Source organism: Lotus japonicus, chromosome 1 (genome assembly GCF_012489685.1).
Source record: "Lotus japonicus ecotype B-129 chromosome 1, LjGifu_v1.2".
In the NCBI taxonomy this organism is placed as follows: domain Eukaryota; kingdom Viridiplantae; phylum Streptophyta; class Magnoliopsida; order Fabales; family Fabaceae; genus Lotus; species Lotus japonicus.
The window spans coordinates 125,369,617-125,385,078 of NC_080041.1; the positions used below are offsets into that span (position 1 = coordinate 125,369,617).

General features: G+C 35.1%; 1 protein-coding gene across 1 annotated transcript; it reads right to left on the reverse strand.

The window, feature by feature from the left end:
- Nucleotides 1-9,590: 9,590 nt before the first annotated feature.
- LOC130730305 (protein NUCLEAR FUSION DEFECTIVE 4-like) lies at nt 9,591-11,868 on the reverse strand. Its single transcript, XM_057582272.1, has one exon. It carries the CDS (start codon nt 11,640-11,642, stop codon nt 9,792-9,794), a length of 1,851 nt encoding a protein of 616 aa, XP_057438255.1. The 5' UTR covers nt 11,643-11,868; the 3' UTR covers nt 9,591-9,791.
- Nucleotides 11,869-15,462: the final 3,594 nt, after the last annotated feature.

Genomic DNA, 15,462 nt, shown 5'->3' on the forward strand with positions numbered 1-15,462 from the left:
TGAAATGAAATCATGTTCAATCCAACTAAAAATTGGTTATGCAGTTACTTTCAAAGAAGAGGGAATAGTGAAAATGACATTGAGTAGAAATCACAATTCACAAGTACAAAAAAGGAAAGAATAAGAGGAAAGATTGGCAGGTAAAGAACAACCTTAGATTCATTATGACAATGTCTGCAGTCGAAAATTTCATTGCAACAGGGTGCTACGATCTTGCATCTCCTCTTGTAGTGTGAGCACCTTCAAATCAAATCACAACAAAAATATTATATATATATATATATATATATATATATATCTTGCATCTCCTCTTGTAGTGTGAGCACCTTCAAATCAAATCACAACAAAAATATTATATATATATATATATATACACCGATCAAATCAACAACAAAAATTCAATCGCATGAAAACAACATCATTTGATTGAGATGAAGTGATCTGTCTAAAGGTGAATGAATGAATAAATACTCGTAATTGCCATAACCGATTTCTGATGGAGACCCATCATCATCAACGTGACAGAGAAGGTTTTGGTTTTGCATGTCAGAAGAAATATGCAGAGGCTTACTCACCCAACATTTGTTTGTAGTTTTGATTTGATTGATGAGGACAGAGTCAAAGAATCAAAAGCATCTCCAAACTCTTCAATTAACCATCACGCCACTGTCTAAACTGAACTTGTCCCTGTTCAATTAACCTGAAGAACCAGACAATCCAGAAACGAATTTGTAGATGAACCACTATTCAGATTAATGGATCATTAATCACATTTCTTGTTAAGTAAATAATTAATCAAGTTAAATTATTCATATATTGGTATTAGCAATTTTAGTATATATCTCTAATTGGTATATTTAGAAATCTAACTATTAATTAGAAATTGGGAGACCGATACTCAACCACAAAAGCTAGCTCAAGAATTGAGGTTTGCACTACCCTTGTCCAGGATTGAACAACAATGAACGTGAGATCAACAACAACTGGTGATCCAAATATGAGAGGTCTTCACATAACAAATGGACAAGGAGACGGTGGCTGCGATCTTCGCCATCGCTTGGGCTTTATGGAACCGTCGAAACAAGGTGGTCTTCTCAAAGGCCCTTGATGCCGGTTCATATGGTTTTGGCGGAGGCTTACGCAAATGTTCCCCCTTCGTCGAAAAGTGCAGGTGTTGATGAACATGATGCGGGGGTGCTCCTGGGGATGCCTTCACTAGTACCGCGTGATAGCGCTGCAACTACGAAATGTCTGCTCCTCCGGAGGGTATAGTAAAACTCAATATTGATGCATCGATGCGTAGCATGCACGAAACGGGTTTTGGCATGGTTATTCGGAATTGTCGGGGTGAGGTTCTTGCTGCTGCTACAAAGGTGTCCAAGGAGGAGCTCTCTCCTTTGCTGGCCGAAGCGTTATGCTGTAGATGGGCCCTGAGATTAGCTCGTGAGCTTGGCTTTGGAATGGTGATTGTAGAAATTGGTTGTTTGTTGCTTTACAAGGCTTGGATGGCCAAGTTGGATAGCCCGTCATACCTTTCATCTATTGTGCAGGATGGCTTTCATATTAGTGAGAATTTCCTTGTTTTTAGTCTTGTTCATGTTAGGAGGCAAGGTAATGTCGTTGCGGACTTCTTGGCAAAATGGTCTTTTAGTTATCTTCATCGTGTGTGGATTGAGGACTATCCGTCGGAAGTTATTTCACTTTTAATTTCTGATGTACCTTCTTTTATTCCAGATTAATATATGAGGTGGTTGAATGTCAAAAATAAAATAAATTTATGGCTTTAGCAAGATTTAAAATAAAACAAATTGTTTGATGAAGAATCAGGTCAAATCGTTGGCGTGCTTGCTAAGATTCAGAGTCCATTTTTATGGAGATTATGACACTCAACATTCCGAAAGGTTTCAATAAGCTGACTTGATGTTGGAGAGACTGATCCAACATAACACTTAACTTTCCTTACGTAAACATAGAAAATAGTTTGCCTGGATCGGTGGGACAGAAGGACGAGAATGATGAAGCGAAAAAACAAAATAGGAAAGAAACTCAATTTAATTGAGGAAGTCATGACAAGAAGAGTTGCGGAAGACGCTATGAGAATTACACTCTCTTGAACACTACACCCTTAAAAATATATAAAGAGGTAATGAACACTGTTTTTTGTTCATATAACTCGACCTCCTCCAATAAAGAAACCTAAAAAAATATCTTGATAATTAAAGATATTGTGATTTCCATCGAGAAGGCAAGTAGAAGAAGTACGTGAAGAAATGCCATGACAGTAGAGGGAATTGACACAATAGAGTATAAAAGAGGAGGCCTTAGAGTCATTGAAACCAAGTTTCTAGACGAGATGACAAGGAAAATCATTCTCCAAGGAAGTCAACTAGTCAAGTCGAGATAGTTCTTCTTGTCTCGAGAGAGACAAAAGTTCCTCTTTGTTAGACAATGAAGAGGGCAACTTGATTGAAGGAGCAGTTCGACCGTTTGTGAATTCAACTGCAGGGGGTTTCACCAGAAAAGGAGACTCCTGTAACTCCCATAAGAAGCATTTGAAGGAAATGCTGAAAATCTCTGGTAGCCTAAAGGGGAATGCAAAGCTATATAGTTGGATGAATGAAACGTCGTGGATTCATGCGACAATTACTATGAAGGAATCTTACTTGATCACGATGACCTAATTGTCATCTCAACCACCTTTGCTAATGCAGAAGTGCGGCGAGTGTTTGTTGATTTGTGATGCTCAACGAATGTCATGTTTTATGATTGCTTTAAGGCCCCGGAGTTCCTGAACAATGATCTAATTTCTTCGGAAACATATTTAGTCGAATTTACCGGAGATAAAAGCACCCTAAAGGGCTACATTGAGACAAGATTGACCCTTGGAAATGAACAAGTGTGTTAGACAATAAAAGTTTGTTTTCTTGTGGATGATTGTCCTTCTACCTACAACGTCTTGCTTGGTCAACCATCTCTAAATGATCTTAGAGCAGTAATACCCAACATCTCTCGATGAAGTTTTTGAACAAAAGCAGTGTAGTAATAATTATTAGAGGAAATTAAGAGGCGATCACAAACTGCTATAATATGAGCTTGAGATTGGTTAAGTAGGAGAACAATGCTTCCAAGAGTTATTATCTGGATAAGTATTTCAACAAACAGCTCAAGAGACATATAACATACATAGTCTTATCAATGACCTAGCAAAGTGTTTTGCTGGTGAATTCCATTACAAGTTATAAGACAATCATCCAAATATAATTACAAGAAATATTTGTCATTTGTCATATCTACAAGGCATACATGACACCTTGATCCCACATTTTGAGATCTTCTTTGAATTATAACCTCTTAGGGCCTTCCTACCATCCAAATTTACTAAGGTGCATGACTTTGAATTAATTACTCATATGGTTGCTCATTTATTACGAAAGCTAGAATGTCTACGTATACTTTATCTGTCTCACTACCTAATTGCCACATTGCTAGACTATATTGAAAACTCAAATCATCTGTGGTATTTGAATCTCTCTTATACTGAACTTAGTTGTCTACCGGACTCTGTTTGCAATTTGTACAACTTAGAGATGTTCTTGCTATGTTCTTGCTATTAGGTTGTCAATTTCTCACCAGTCACCACGTTACTGGCTAACATGTCAAACCTTGTCGAATCGCGTCATCTTGATACCAATGGAATCGGTGTGAGAAGGATGCTTGCGGGATTTGGTGAAATGTTGAATAATTTTGTTATTAGCAATAATGATAGGGAATCAAAAGTTAGTGAGTTGAGAGAGCTTTTAAAACTCCATGGAGCACTTATAATTTTGAACGTGTAGAATATAGCTAATCGAAGGGAAGCCTTAAATGCAAGGTTTTGGAGTAAGAAATGTCTTCACAAGCTTAAATTCAAGTGGATGGCTACAACTAGTAATGTATAAAGTCAAATTAGTGTACTCAATGGGCTAGAGTCACATCATGATGTGAAAACACTTTGAATCCAAAATTCTTGAGGTCGAAAATTTTCAAATTAGATGGGAAGCTCTTCATTCTCTAGTAAGGTGTTTGTACACCTTGATAGCTACGAGAGTTGCCCTCCTATAGGAACTCACCACAGAAAATATGAGAAATGTAAAGGAGGTGGGTCCAGAATTCTATAAAAATGTAAATGACTCATTCAAATCCTTAAAGGTAATGAAATTTATAAACATGCCCAAATAAGAAAAAATTGTCAAGTAGACCAACCGGGCGACTTACCCTACCAACTTCCTTCCTTAGAAAAATTACATATTAATGCATGTGAAACACTCACTGATCCAATTCCATTATTTCCAAAATTGAGAGAAACTCTTCATTCTCTAGCAATGTGTTCTCACACCTGGCTGTGAGAACTATCCTCCCTCAAGGAACTCACCCCAGAAAATATGATAAAGGTAAAGGAGGTAAGTCTAGAATTTTATGAAAATGTAAATGACTCATTCAGATTCTTAAAGGTCATAAAATTCACAAACATGCCCAAATGAGAAAAATTGTCAAGTAGGAGGTTGCCCTACCAATTGGGCAAGTTACCCGACCAACCTCTTTCCTTAGAAAAATTACAGATCAATGCATGTGAAACTCTGATCCAATTCCATTATTTCAAAAATTGAGAGAATATCTTCATTCTCTAGCAAGGTGTTTCTACACCTTGATGGCGGCGATAACTGCCTTACCTCAAGGAACTCACCACAGAAAATATGAGAAAAGTAAATTAGGTAGGTTTACTGGTTTAGAATTCTATGGAAATGTAAATGACTTATTCAGATCCTTAAAGGTCATGAAATTCAAAAACGTGCCCAAATGAGAAAAAATTGTCAAGTAGGAGATTACCCGACCAACTTCCTTCCTTAGAAAGATTACAGATATATGCATGTGAATCTCTCACTGATCAAATTCCATTATTTCTATGATTGAAAGAAACTCTTCATTCTCTAGCAAGGTGTTTCTACGCCTTGATGGCTGCGAGAATTGCCCTCCCTCAAGGAACTCACCACAGAAAATAAAAAATGGTTATTTAGAAGGTTACCCGACCAACAGCAAGTTACCTGACCAACTTCCTTTCTTAGAAAACTTACAGATCAATGCATGTGAAACTCTCACTTGTTCAATTCCATTATTTCCAAAGATTGAAAGAATTAAAGTTTCGTGTTTGTCATGCATTCAAGTTATTTTTATCTAATGAAAAAATGCAAGGAAATGAATGTCTTCAAAAACTCGCTAGAAGAGATTGCTCGTTTCTAGCCACGATCTCTAGGGATGGCCTCCCAAGTATGCTAACATCTCTTCAAATTTATGAGTGCTGGAATGTACTACTATTTAATCTTCAAAATTTGCAAGAGTCTCACTCCTACCCTGGGCGTGAAGTTTTATGGTTTACAAGTTGTTGTGATTCTATCACCTCCTTTCCATTATCCCTTCCCCAAACTTCAAGATCTTCACTAACAAGATTGTAGCAATATCGAGTTAATTACACCTGCTCCAAGCATTTCCATGTATCTTAAAAAATTGGAACGAAAGGAGTGCTCCAAGCTGTCTCGGTTTCTTCAAGTAGACTCTTCTGCTCCACAACTTGAGACACTTTTATTAGCAAATGTGCTAATCTCTTGCGTAAGACTATATGGGTTCTTGAGGCAATGAAATCACTGACTTCTCTGCATCTCAAAGAGCTTCTGAGTTTGAGTACACCGGAGTTCACAGGCATCCAATACCACAATTAATTAGAGGTACTGTTTTTTTTAAGCAGGGTCTATGGGTGCTAGCACCTTCTCTATGCGTAATCGCCTCTCGAATCCAGATGTTTTATTGATATTACAAAGTAAATTATCCTTGGGAAAAAAATGTACTAAAAATTATGAAAAAAATCGAAGGGGTACGCGAAAGTAAGAAAATTGTTATAAACTTTTTTTTTGTGTATAGAAGGTAAATTCAAATTCAAATCTACATAATTTATGACTGAGCCAAATTCAAATTCACTTAGTGAGCTAAGAGAAATGAATGGATTTGCAGGGTGAAGGGTCATGGTTCAAATCCTAGTGAAGGAACTAATTAATTTACTAACAATTAACCACTAAAAGCAAGTAATGGAGGTTTTCGTGCTTCTATTTTTTGTGAAGCATGAATCCAATATGCTGCATTTCGTGATTTGGGTGTGGATCGTGGATTTAAATTGGTTCTAAAGTGGTGGGGGCCTTCGTAGCTGGTTGCTTCTCGTTAATCATTTGTAGGTGTTGTGTGTTTTATTCGGTTTATGTGGAGTACTGGTCTGGCTTGGTGTCAGTAGCTTTTATAGGCAAAACGGTGGAGGATTTTCATTTTCTCATCTTCTAGAAGGGTCAGGTTATCATTCATTTGGGACCTCTCTTTTTTTTTTTTTTTGTTCTAGTCCCTTTTGAATGCAATAATCTGGTTTATAAAAAAAATTTGAAATAATAATAATGGAAAATATATAAAGTATAAGAAGTAAACTAAAAGCTAAAAAAAATAAAGAAAGAAGTGGTGATGGCTTGTCGCCGGAGCTCGGTAGTCTGAACTCTGAAGGTGTCATTCCCAGCTGCCGTTATCCCTCTCTCTTGAACCCACCCATGGCTTTGGGGGAAGGATTTGAGGGCAGTGTTTTAAATTGATCACTTATGTGGGAATTGAACCTGCCTCCTAGCCTCCACTCCACCTAAATGATCGAATGAAGTAATACCACCCCCAGCTATACGTTTTTTTTGTTGATATATTTCAATAGCAATTAAAATCAACTATAAGAAATTGATTAATAATATAAGGAAACTTTATTCACGACCAAAAAATAAAATAAAAAATGGACATGTTGTACACAAGTGGATGGACACATAATAATATATATTATATTCAACAATATTTTATACTTACAAAGACCAACACTTTTTTCTATTTTTGTGTTTTTTTCTTCTTCTTAAAAGACAACAAGTACATTACGTAGCAATATTCAACTTGTTTCTGAAATGAGTGTACAAATCAGGTGTGGCAATTTTGTATGCTAGCTATTATAGGTTCACCTAGGATGAATATTAGTGTGGATTTAAGTTTGCAAAGAGGTTAAGTGAACATGAGTTTAGAAATTAAAACAGAGTTTGAGTTAATGTGAGTTGCTTGTAATGTGATTTATGTTTGAATACTTTTATTTCAACCCATTGAGAAGTAAGTGTTGAGGTCTGTTGAGTGAAAGTGGGGTTTGAAGTCAAAGTGGGTTAGGGAAAATGTAAATTCAAAGTAGTCAAATATAATTACACATTGTTCAGTGTAGACCAAAAGCACATAGGGACACATACTGAAACATAGCTAAAGAAGTCTAAACAATTACTCTCTCTATTTCTATATATAAGTTCACTTTACCTAATTCTCTTATATTAAGAAAAGTAGTTACAAGCAATAAATTTGTAAAAAAATTTATTCACTTTCCTATATTTCCCTTATTTTAATTTCTTATAAATTTCTCTCTCCAAGTTATTATTTCAAAATCTCATTGTCTCTTTCATATTAAATATGAGGATAGTTTTGGAAAAAAATAATTAATGCTCCATTGATATTGTAAATGGACTTATATTTAGGAACAAGAAAAACACTCAAAAATAGCTTTATAATAAGGAACGGAGGGAGTATCAGCTGCCACATTAATTAGCCGGCGAATACACATATCAACATTTTTACTAATGAAATCATCAATATTAATGGCTAATGAAAATGATAGGTTTGGTTTTGTATATCAAAGTGATCTACTGCCCTTTTTAACACCGAGGTTTGAAAGATATATAGTACTACCTCCGGTTCTATTTATAAACAAAAAAAAAAAATCACATAGTTTAAGAAATGTAGTTAAACCAGATAAAATGCATTAAATATGTCTTGAATCAAAATAAACTTCCAAAATTACCCTTTGTTATTAGTGTTGGAAAGTGGGAAAGAGAGAGAATAATTAATGAGACACATTTAACAAGTTAAAATTAATAAAGGCATCATGGGAAAAAAATAATTAATATAGCTCAAACTTTCATTTGTTTCTTATAAAAATGACCAAAAATTTTCTTCTATTTCATGCTTATAAATAGGACCAGAGGTAGTACTAAGCATCTAGTTAAGTATGTTTTGCTGAGAAAAATGCTATTAACACTCTATCTAACATTCTCATTTCAAGCCTCTCATTCATTGAAAGAGTTGGAAATTAAAGAGAGTTTGAAGAAAGTGTTCCTAGTATATTATTCAACACTGCATATTTAATATGGAATGAGTTATGAATGTCATAGTCACGGTTTGGTCCCAGCACAATGTCATTTCTGAGTATCAATGTTGTGTACAACATGCCATCTTCTTATGGCTGAGGAGGAGTGATGATAATTGTGAAAAGCATCATACTATGCGAGAGAATTTCATCTCATCTTCATGTTCGTCAGCTATTCGCCAATTGCAAAAAAGTTTGACGCCATAAATCATATATAGTTGCCTGGGATGCCTTAAATATAAACATGTTGATAAAAGTTTAAATTTCGGCCGCGTATGAAAAATAATGTGTTAGGAGAGGTATGCAACATTGTAAAATGTCCTTTTGTCATGATGATGAATTCATATGTGGTGTCTGGCCTTTCCATAAAAAATCATCTCATTGACCATGATGATGCAGGCGACGAATTGAAGGACCTACAGAAACCGATAAGGATCGTGTTTTCAAATTCACTTCTACATGGTATCTTACACACATGTAAGAACAGGATAGAGATCTTGATAGTTGAGACAAAGAATGCGTGATGTAATGGGTTGGGAACAGAGATATAAGAGATGTTGTTACACGAGGAGATGCAATTACCGACACTTTGACAATGTTGATTACTCACATAATGTATTTTTTTTAAATGGTAGAATGGAGAGAAAACACATCCCGACTACATTTCTGGAAACTAAATTCTGAAGTATATTTTGAAAAAATTACTTTTTGATTTTTGTTCCCGAAATGTATGTTTTAGAAATTAGTTTTCTATAGCTGTCTTTATGGCAATGCACATTATAAGCGTCCCAAATTCACTAGAAAACATGGAGGTAGATTAAATGTCAATCTCCTGACGGTTTAAATGCGCGAACCTTTAATATACTTCATATCATTTGACAAACGATAATGATTGGTGAACAACTCTTGGGTGCAGAGTGCAGACACCTAGAATGATATCGAAAGAGATGAGAGATAAATGGTAGGTGTAATGTTATAAGAATAAAGAGATAAAGAAAAAAATGATGAGCTATGATACATTCGCACATCCACTTCATTTTCACTTCACTTTCTATTTATCTCTTTTCTTTCAATCATATCATTCATTATATCTTTTATTTTTTTCTCTTTTTTTTTCCTATCTCTTTCTTCTCTTCACTTATTTTCACTTATAATGGAGTGCAGATAAAATTTAATCCAAAATTGAGATGAATGAGATATGTGGTTACACTTGTGTGGCTTATGAATCAGAAATATTTAGCAAATACACATGACAATTGTACAAAGTGGAGTAGTATTTCAAATACACATATCAAGGGCTAAAATCATATTATGTTAGAAACAGAACACACGTTATAATATTAAAGGACTAAAGCCAAAAAGATGTTGGATTTTATTGGAAGAAAAACATATTTGTCCAACAATAATTTTACACTAACTAATTTAATTATGTCCAAGAAAACATCCTCCATTTTCTATAGGCATTACTTGCCTTAAACACAGTTCACTTTCTATTGCCTTATACTGATTCCTAAGACTCTCTTGTTGTGGTTCTGGAAGTACCCTCAGTGGTGCTTAAGGTTGCCTTGCCATCTGTTTCAGGAAGAACAAATTCAGTTCTGGCAGCACCCATCTCAGCCTCTGCTGCTTCAATTTCTTCCCGGAACTTTCTGTAGATATCACTTTTATAAAATTTCCTAGTCCTCAGAACCAAAATAAAAGAAACAAAACAACCAATCAGAGTTGATGCAGAGATGATAATAAAAGCCATCCTGTAACATTCAACTCCTACACAAATTAGATCCTTCCCTGCTTCTCTAGTGAGACCCTTTGCCTCCAATTGCTTCAAAGCCTCTTTATCATACAAATACCCTGCCACTCTCACATTCAGTATGTAAGATCCAACAGGGCTTGCCGCACCTCCAAAATTGTACAAAGTGGAGTAGTATTTCAAACCAAAAATTTCTGATATGATTGCAAACACTAATGGCCACTGAGCTCCAAAGCAAAACCCAGTAATCACTGAAGCAAAGTAGAGAGAATTTGGTAAACCAAGAGCTATTAGAACATGACCAACACAAGATAGAAGCATAACTAGAGTTAGCATGTAAGGACGAGGGAACTTGTATTTTGTTAAGAAGATTTCAGAGAGATAGCCAGAAACCACTCTTCCAAGATAGTTCCATATGCTCACTAGGGATACAAAGGTGGTTATGCTTTTACTTGGGTATCCTAATGAGTTCCCAATTTGTCCTAGGTTGTCAATTGCAGTTAGTGTTCCACCAACACCAAATGTTGTTGCTATGAAGAGAATCAACATGTCAATGCTGAACAGGGCTTGCAGAATGGTGTAGTCTTCTCCCCTGTTTGGGGGTTTGAAAATGGTTCTCCAACAAGAGCCTTTCTTGTGTGAGCTTGTGTTGTTGGTAGAAGATGGTACCACAACCTGTGGTGGTGCCATATTTGGAGTTGGAACTTCAGTGACTACTTTTAATTGAGATGGGTCAGAGAAAGATTGAGTGTTGTCCTTCAAGAGCTTGAGTTCCTCTCTGAAAACCAGAGCAAGTGGGAGAAGAAGCAGAAAAATAACTCCAATTCCATCAGCAATGTACTCAATCCTTGAAAAACTCCAATTCTTTTGAACAATGATCAAGACCATGAGAAACCCTGCAAAGCCAAGTGACATGTAAAGAAAATTGTAGAAAACTTTGTGCTCCTTTTGTTGTTGTTGTGAAGTGCTCAACTTCAACATCCTAATTGTTGGAAGAAAAACAGAGGAAACAGCTGCAGGGAGCCAAGCAATGAGCAAGATGAGAGATTCTGAATTGTCACCATAGAGAGCATGGTAAAGCTGAGTGATTATAGCACCACTTAGCCCAACATAACCTTTGAGAAGGCCTAAAACACTTCCTCTACTTCCAGGGAAGTTCTTGACACAAGTGACCAAAGCGCCAGTATTTGCAAAAGTTTGTGAATTTGCACCTAGGCAAATGTAGAGACACATGTGCCAAACTTGGGGTTTGGGAATGTGGCCTGTGACAGCAAGCCATATCATGAAGTAGCCAAAGAAGTTCATGGTGACTCCAATTGAGAGCACCACCCATGGCGGCGAGACCTCGTTGATTAGCCCTGAGATGACACCAACATTGGCACCAAGGTCTTTGAAGAAGCTGAGAAGGTTGAGAGTGGATTGATCATAGCCTAAAGAGGATTTGACAACGTTGGAGTATAGGCCAAACATGTAGGTTGCACCAGCAACAGCCATGATTAGTTTAGAGGCAAATAGCATGAACCAACGGCCGGTGAGGACTTGGTAGATGAAGGTCTTTGTTCCTCTCCAGCCACCATGGCCACCACCACTGTTGAATTCTGCTGTCACCATTTTCTCTGTTGTGTTTTGTGATCAAGCACTCTTTGTTTTGGTTTTTGGTACTGGATGAGAGGTTATGGTTAAGCATGTATATATAGAGGAAGGGGCTGGTCTATATGGAATTATGGATAGAATGTTAGTTGCTCTGTTCATAAATAAAATGACATGTGAAAAATGATTTTTTAGGATACTGCATTAAGTTCTAACACAGACTTAGGGTAGTAAGATGAGCATATCTTTCTTTGGGCCTTGATGCTTATCTTATAGCTAGTGACTTAATTAGTCTCTTTAATGTGTATCAAATCTTCCCACTTTGGTCATGGTAGCATTAATCTAATGATTCTAATTTCCTTGATTTTAGGTGTACTGCATGAAATGATTGGTAGTTCTATTGGAGCATCTCAAGCAATTGCTTATATAAGTTGCCTATCACTATTTTACTATTTTATGTACCCAAATTAAGCAACAGTTCTTAAAAATAAGAACTCATTTTAAGTAACTCCACCGGAAAGGTTTAAAAAATGGAAGAAAAATGTTTCGAGTTTACTAACTTACTCCCACAACAATTAAAATAAATGCAATGAAATCTTATACTCCTATCTGATGTCATAAAATATAATAATTAACCCATTAATCACAAAGCACAAAAGATCATGACGGTGAGAAATAATAATGTCCAATTAACTACAATTAATTATAATGATTATTGAAATAAATGAAATAGTCATATTAATTGACAAATAATTAGCTACTGTCGGTGGTGGATACATTATTGATCATCAGAAGTTATTACACGTTCAAAAAAATGTTATATGTCTTTTTAAATAAATGCATTTTTTAAAATTTGAACTTGTGTTCTTATCTCTACGGTAGTCTAGCTTGTTGGTATTGAATGTTTTACCAATCTCATATATTTTGAATTTCTCTTAAAATAGATTTCAAATCGTGGGAAACAAAATAATCCTTTCCAAAAAAACCAAAAACAAAAAGCACTGAGTAGATAACAAAGAATTTCAATAGAATCACATTAGTCTGGTAGACTTTCCATGATGGTAACATGATGAGTATTGTCATATTGATGACTTTTTTGATAACCTCTTTACCGGTGTAGATTCACATATGGGTATCACTCACTCATATATGCTTGATCACTACAAGACCAATATTGAAGATAAAATCAATAGTTATCGTTTAAGTACTCGTGGAATCGCCGTGACTAGAATAGTGCTATAAGGTCGGTGAGAAATGAGAATAGTAACTGTTGGAATCTCCAATTTTGGATTGGAAAAAAACAAAAGATACAAGTCATAATTGTTAGCTAATTGTACTATCATCATCATCATCATATTCATAATGATGAACAGAGAAAAAATGACAAGCACTACGCGGAGCTCCTCAATCTGCACCCACTAACGGAGAAGAAGAGCTTCAACATCGATCACATGGACATATACACATATTTTTAGTGGTATTGTGGGGATGACCATCATTCTTGGTTTGAAAGAAGTTAAATGGTTATAGATTTTGCCACTTCTGACATGAGGGTTACAAGGAATTGAAAATGAAGGAACCTCACTTCCCATCATCTTTGGCACCTATTTAGTCATAGTGAGTATTGTTCCTTCACATTATTTGACCCACCAAAATTCCATATTTGTTTACTTGGTCATGATTCAGCCACACTCCATCTCGTTCGAGAATAATTGTGATTTCTATGTACAATAGAAATTTTTTACACATTTAATTCCAATAATATGGAAATATCAGTTTTTTTTTTTTAAATTTTAGTATCTGATGCAATACATTTTTAAAATTTAATTGGTTAATAATAAAGAAAAACATATCTAACACAAAATAGGTACATATATATCATTTCTCTATGAGGAATGCTACATAAATATACAAGAATTCTCGACCACCAATTGACATACGTGAATTGTGATGGTTTCTAACTGCAACAATCTACTAAGTATCTAAAAAGATTACATTTTATGGCGGCTTGAGTGTTGTGGTGTGGAGGTTTAAAACCTTTGTTAAATGATTTTTTTAACTCTTTGTGTTTCTGCCCCTAAATGCATATATTGAGTGGTGGTCACATGCTTGTGTCATCCATGTATAAGTACTTTTTCTCTATTAGGTTCTATAATATTGATCCAAAGACTTCTCATCATTTTTTAGCATATACATATGTTTCAGGTTTGCGTCCTTATGAATGATACTGCATTAAATATTTAATATGGAGAACTTGTCGCTTATAAAAATCATACTCGACTTAAATAAAATTGTTTCATGATGAGACCTAGTGAATGATATTAGATGCTACATTAAATATTTAATATGGAGAACTTGTCGCTTATAAAAATCATACTCGATTTAAATAAAATTGTTTCATGATGAGACCTAGCCAGTGAATGATATTAGATGCTACATCAGTTAGTTCGAAGGAAGGCTGTTTTAGGCATTGTGTTGAGAAAGAAAGATGCACTAATTTGTTTGGTTTGGTGGTGGAACTGAGAATGATATATATCTATAATCCATCTCACACCACCTAATCATTACCTGAGGAATATGTGCATGTACTTTAATGCCTAAATTGCATAGTTAAAAGTTACGGGTTTAAATCGTCTTAAAATTAAAAGCTAAACAGAAACGTAAGAAAGATTTTCATGTTTTACCACCCACGTTAACAACCTTCTATTTGCATGTGCAAATTCGATCCATTAACAAATATGAGAGTGCGTCAAAACAAATAATCAATTTAGAGAAGATCATAAAAGTATTTTTACCCGAAATATATATATGTCAACTCACTTACTCACAATAGAGAAATGATCGTAAGTAGTATGTGAGTGGAGGTTGTGGATATCCTTAAATAAGTATCTTGGCTTACCTAATATTTGTAGGAAATTTTAAGAAAATTATCTAATTTAATGTTAGGGTGGCAAAATATGACAAGATGATTTTTCAGGCTCTTTGTTAGGCTTTGTTGAGAATACCTAACTCAATAATTCAATTTCAAAATTTTATTTTCAATTCACCAAAAAACGAGTCACCAATGAGTCCAGATAGATCGGCTCATCAGACCAAAGATATAATAAACTTTAAGTTTTAAGTTATTAATTGACAAAAAAAAAGTTTTAAGTTATTAATATCATAAAGAAAATAGGAAATAATTATAGGAATAGAAGAAGTTAAGGTTTTATTTATTTTGCTTGCTTTAATGTTTTGTTTAAGTTGTGTCTTATTTTTCCGTTTATAATATTTTTTCGGTTGCTTAACCCATAAATAATCTTGTTATCTTCCTTTATTGGGCCAGCCCGCCAGTCAAAGAACCCACTCAGAAATGGATTAGGTAACTTCTAACCCCATTGCAATTGGGCTGCTTCTCAAATCAAGGCAAGACCCAACACTAGACACTATCCACAAACAAATGGCCAGCCATATCACAATTTGACTAGAAAAAAATGCCAATACTACAACTCCACAAGAGATTGCCTTTGGCTTGCAAGAATTCATACATAGTATGTATGAAATTTTGGTCAATCATAAGACGAGAGGTGGAATCTTTGGTGTAAAAGACAAAACGAAGATCAAATATTCTAAGGTTGAACCAATTAACAAGCACTAGCCTGCTACTTAATAGTCCAATACTAGTAATACTAATCTAACAATTATGGATGTGTTATATCATATGTGTGGACGCTTTTTTTGTCTCTCTTTCCAAATTCTTTCATATGTCTTGTTTTGCATGTAATTGACTTCACAGCCGGCCTTGTGCTTCATTTAGACCACTACCATACTTCTTTCTTTATCTCCCCTTTATATTCATATA

Bases quoted from the DNA above. Each gene is read 5' to 3' on its own strand.
- LOC130730305 (XM_057582272.1), bottom strand. From the start codon at position 11,642: ATGGTGACAGCAGAATTCAACAGTGGTGGTGGCCATGGTGGCTGGAGA.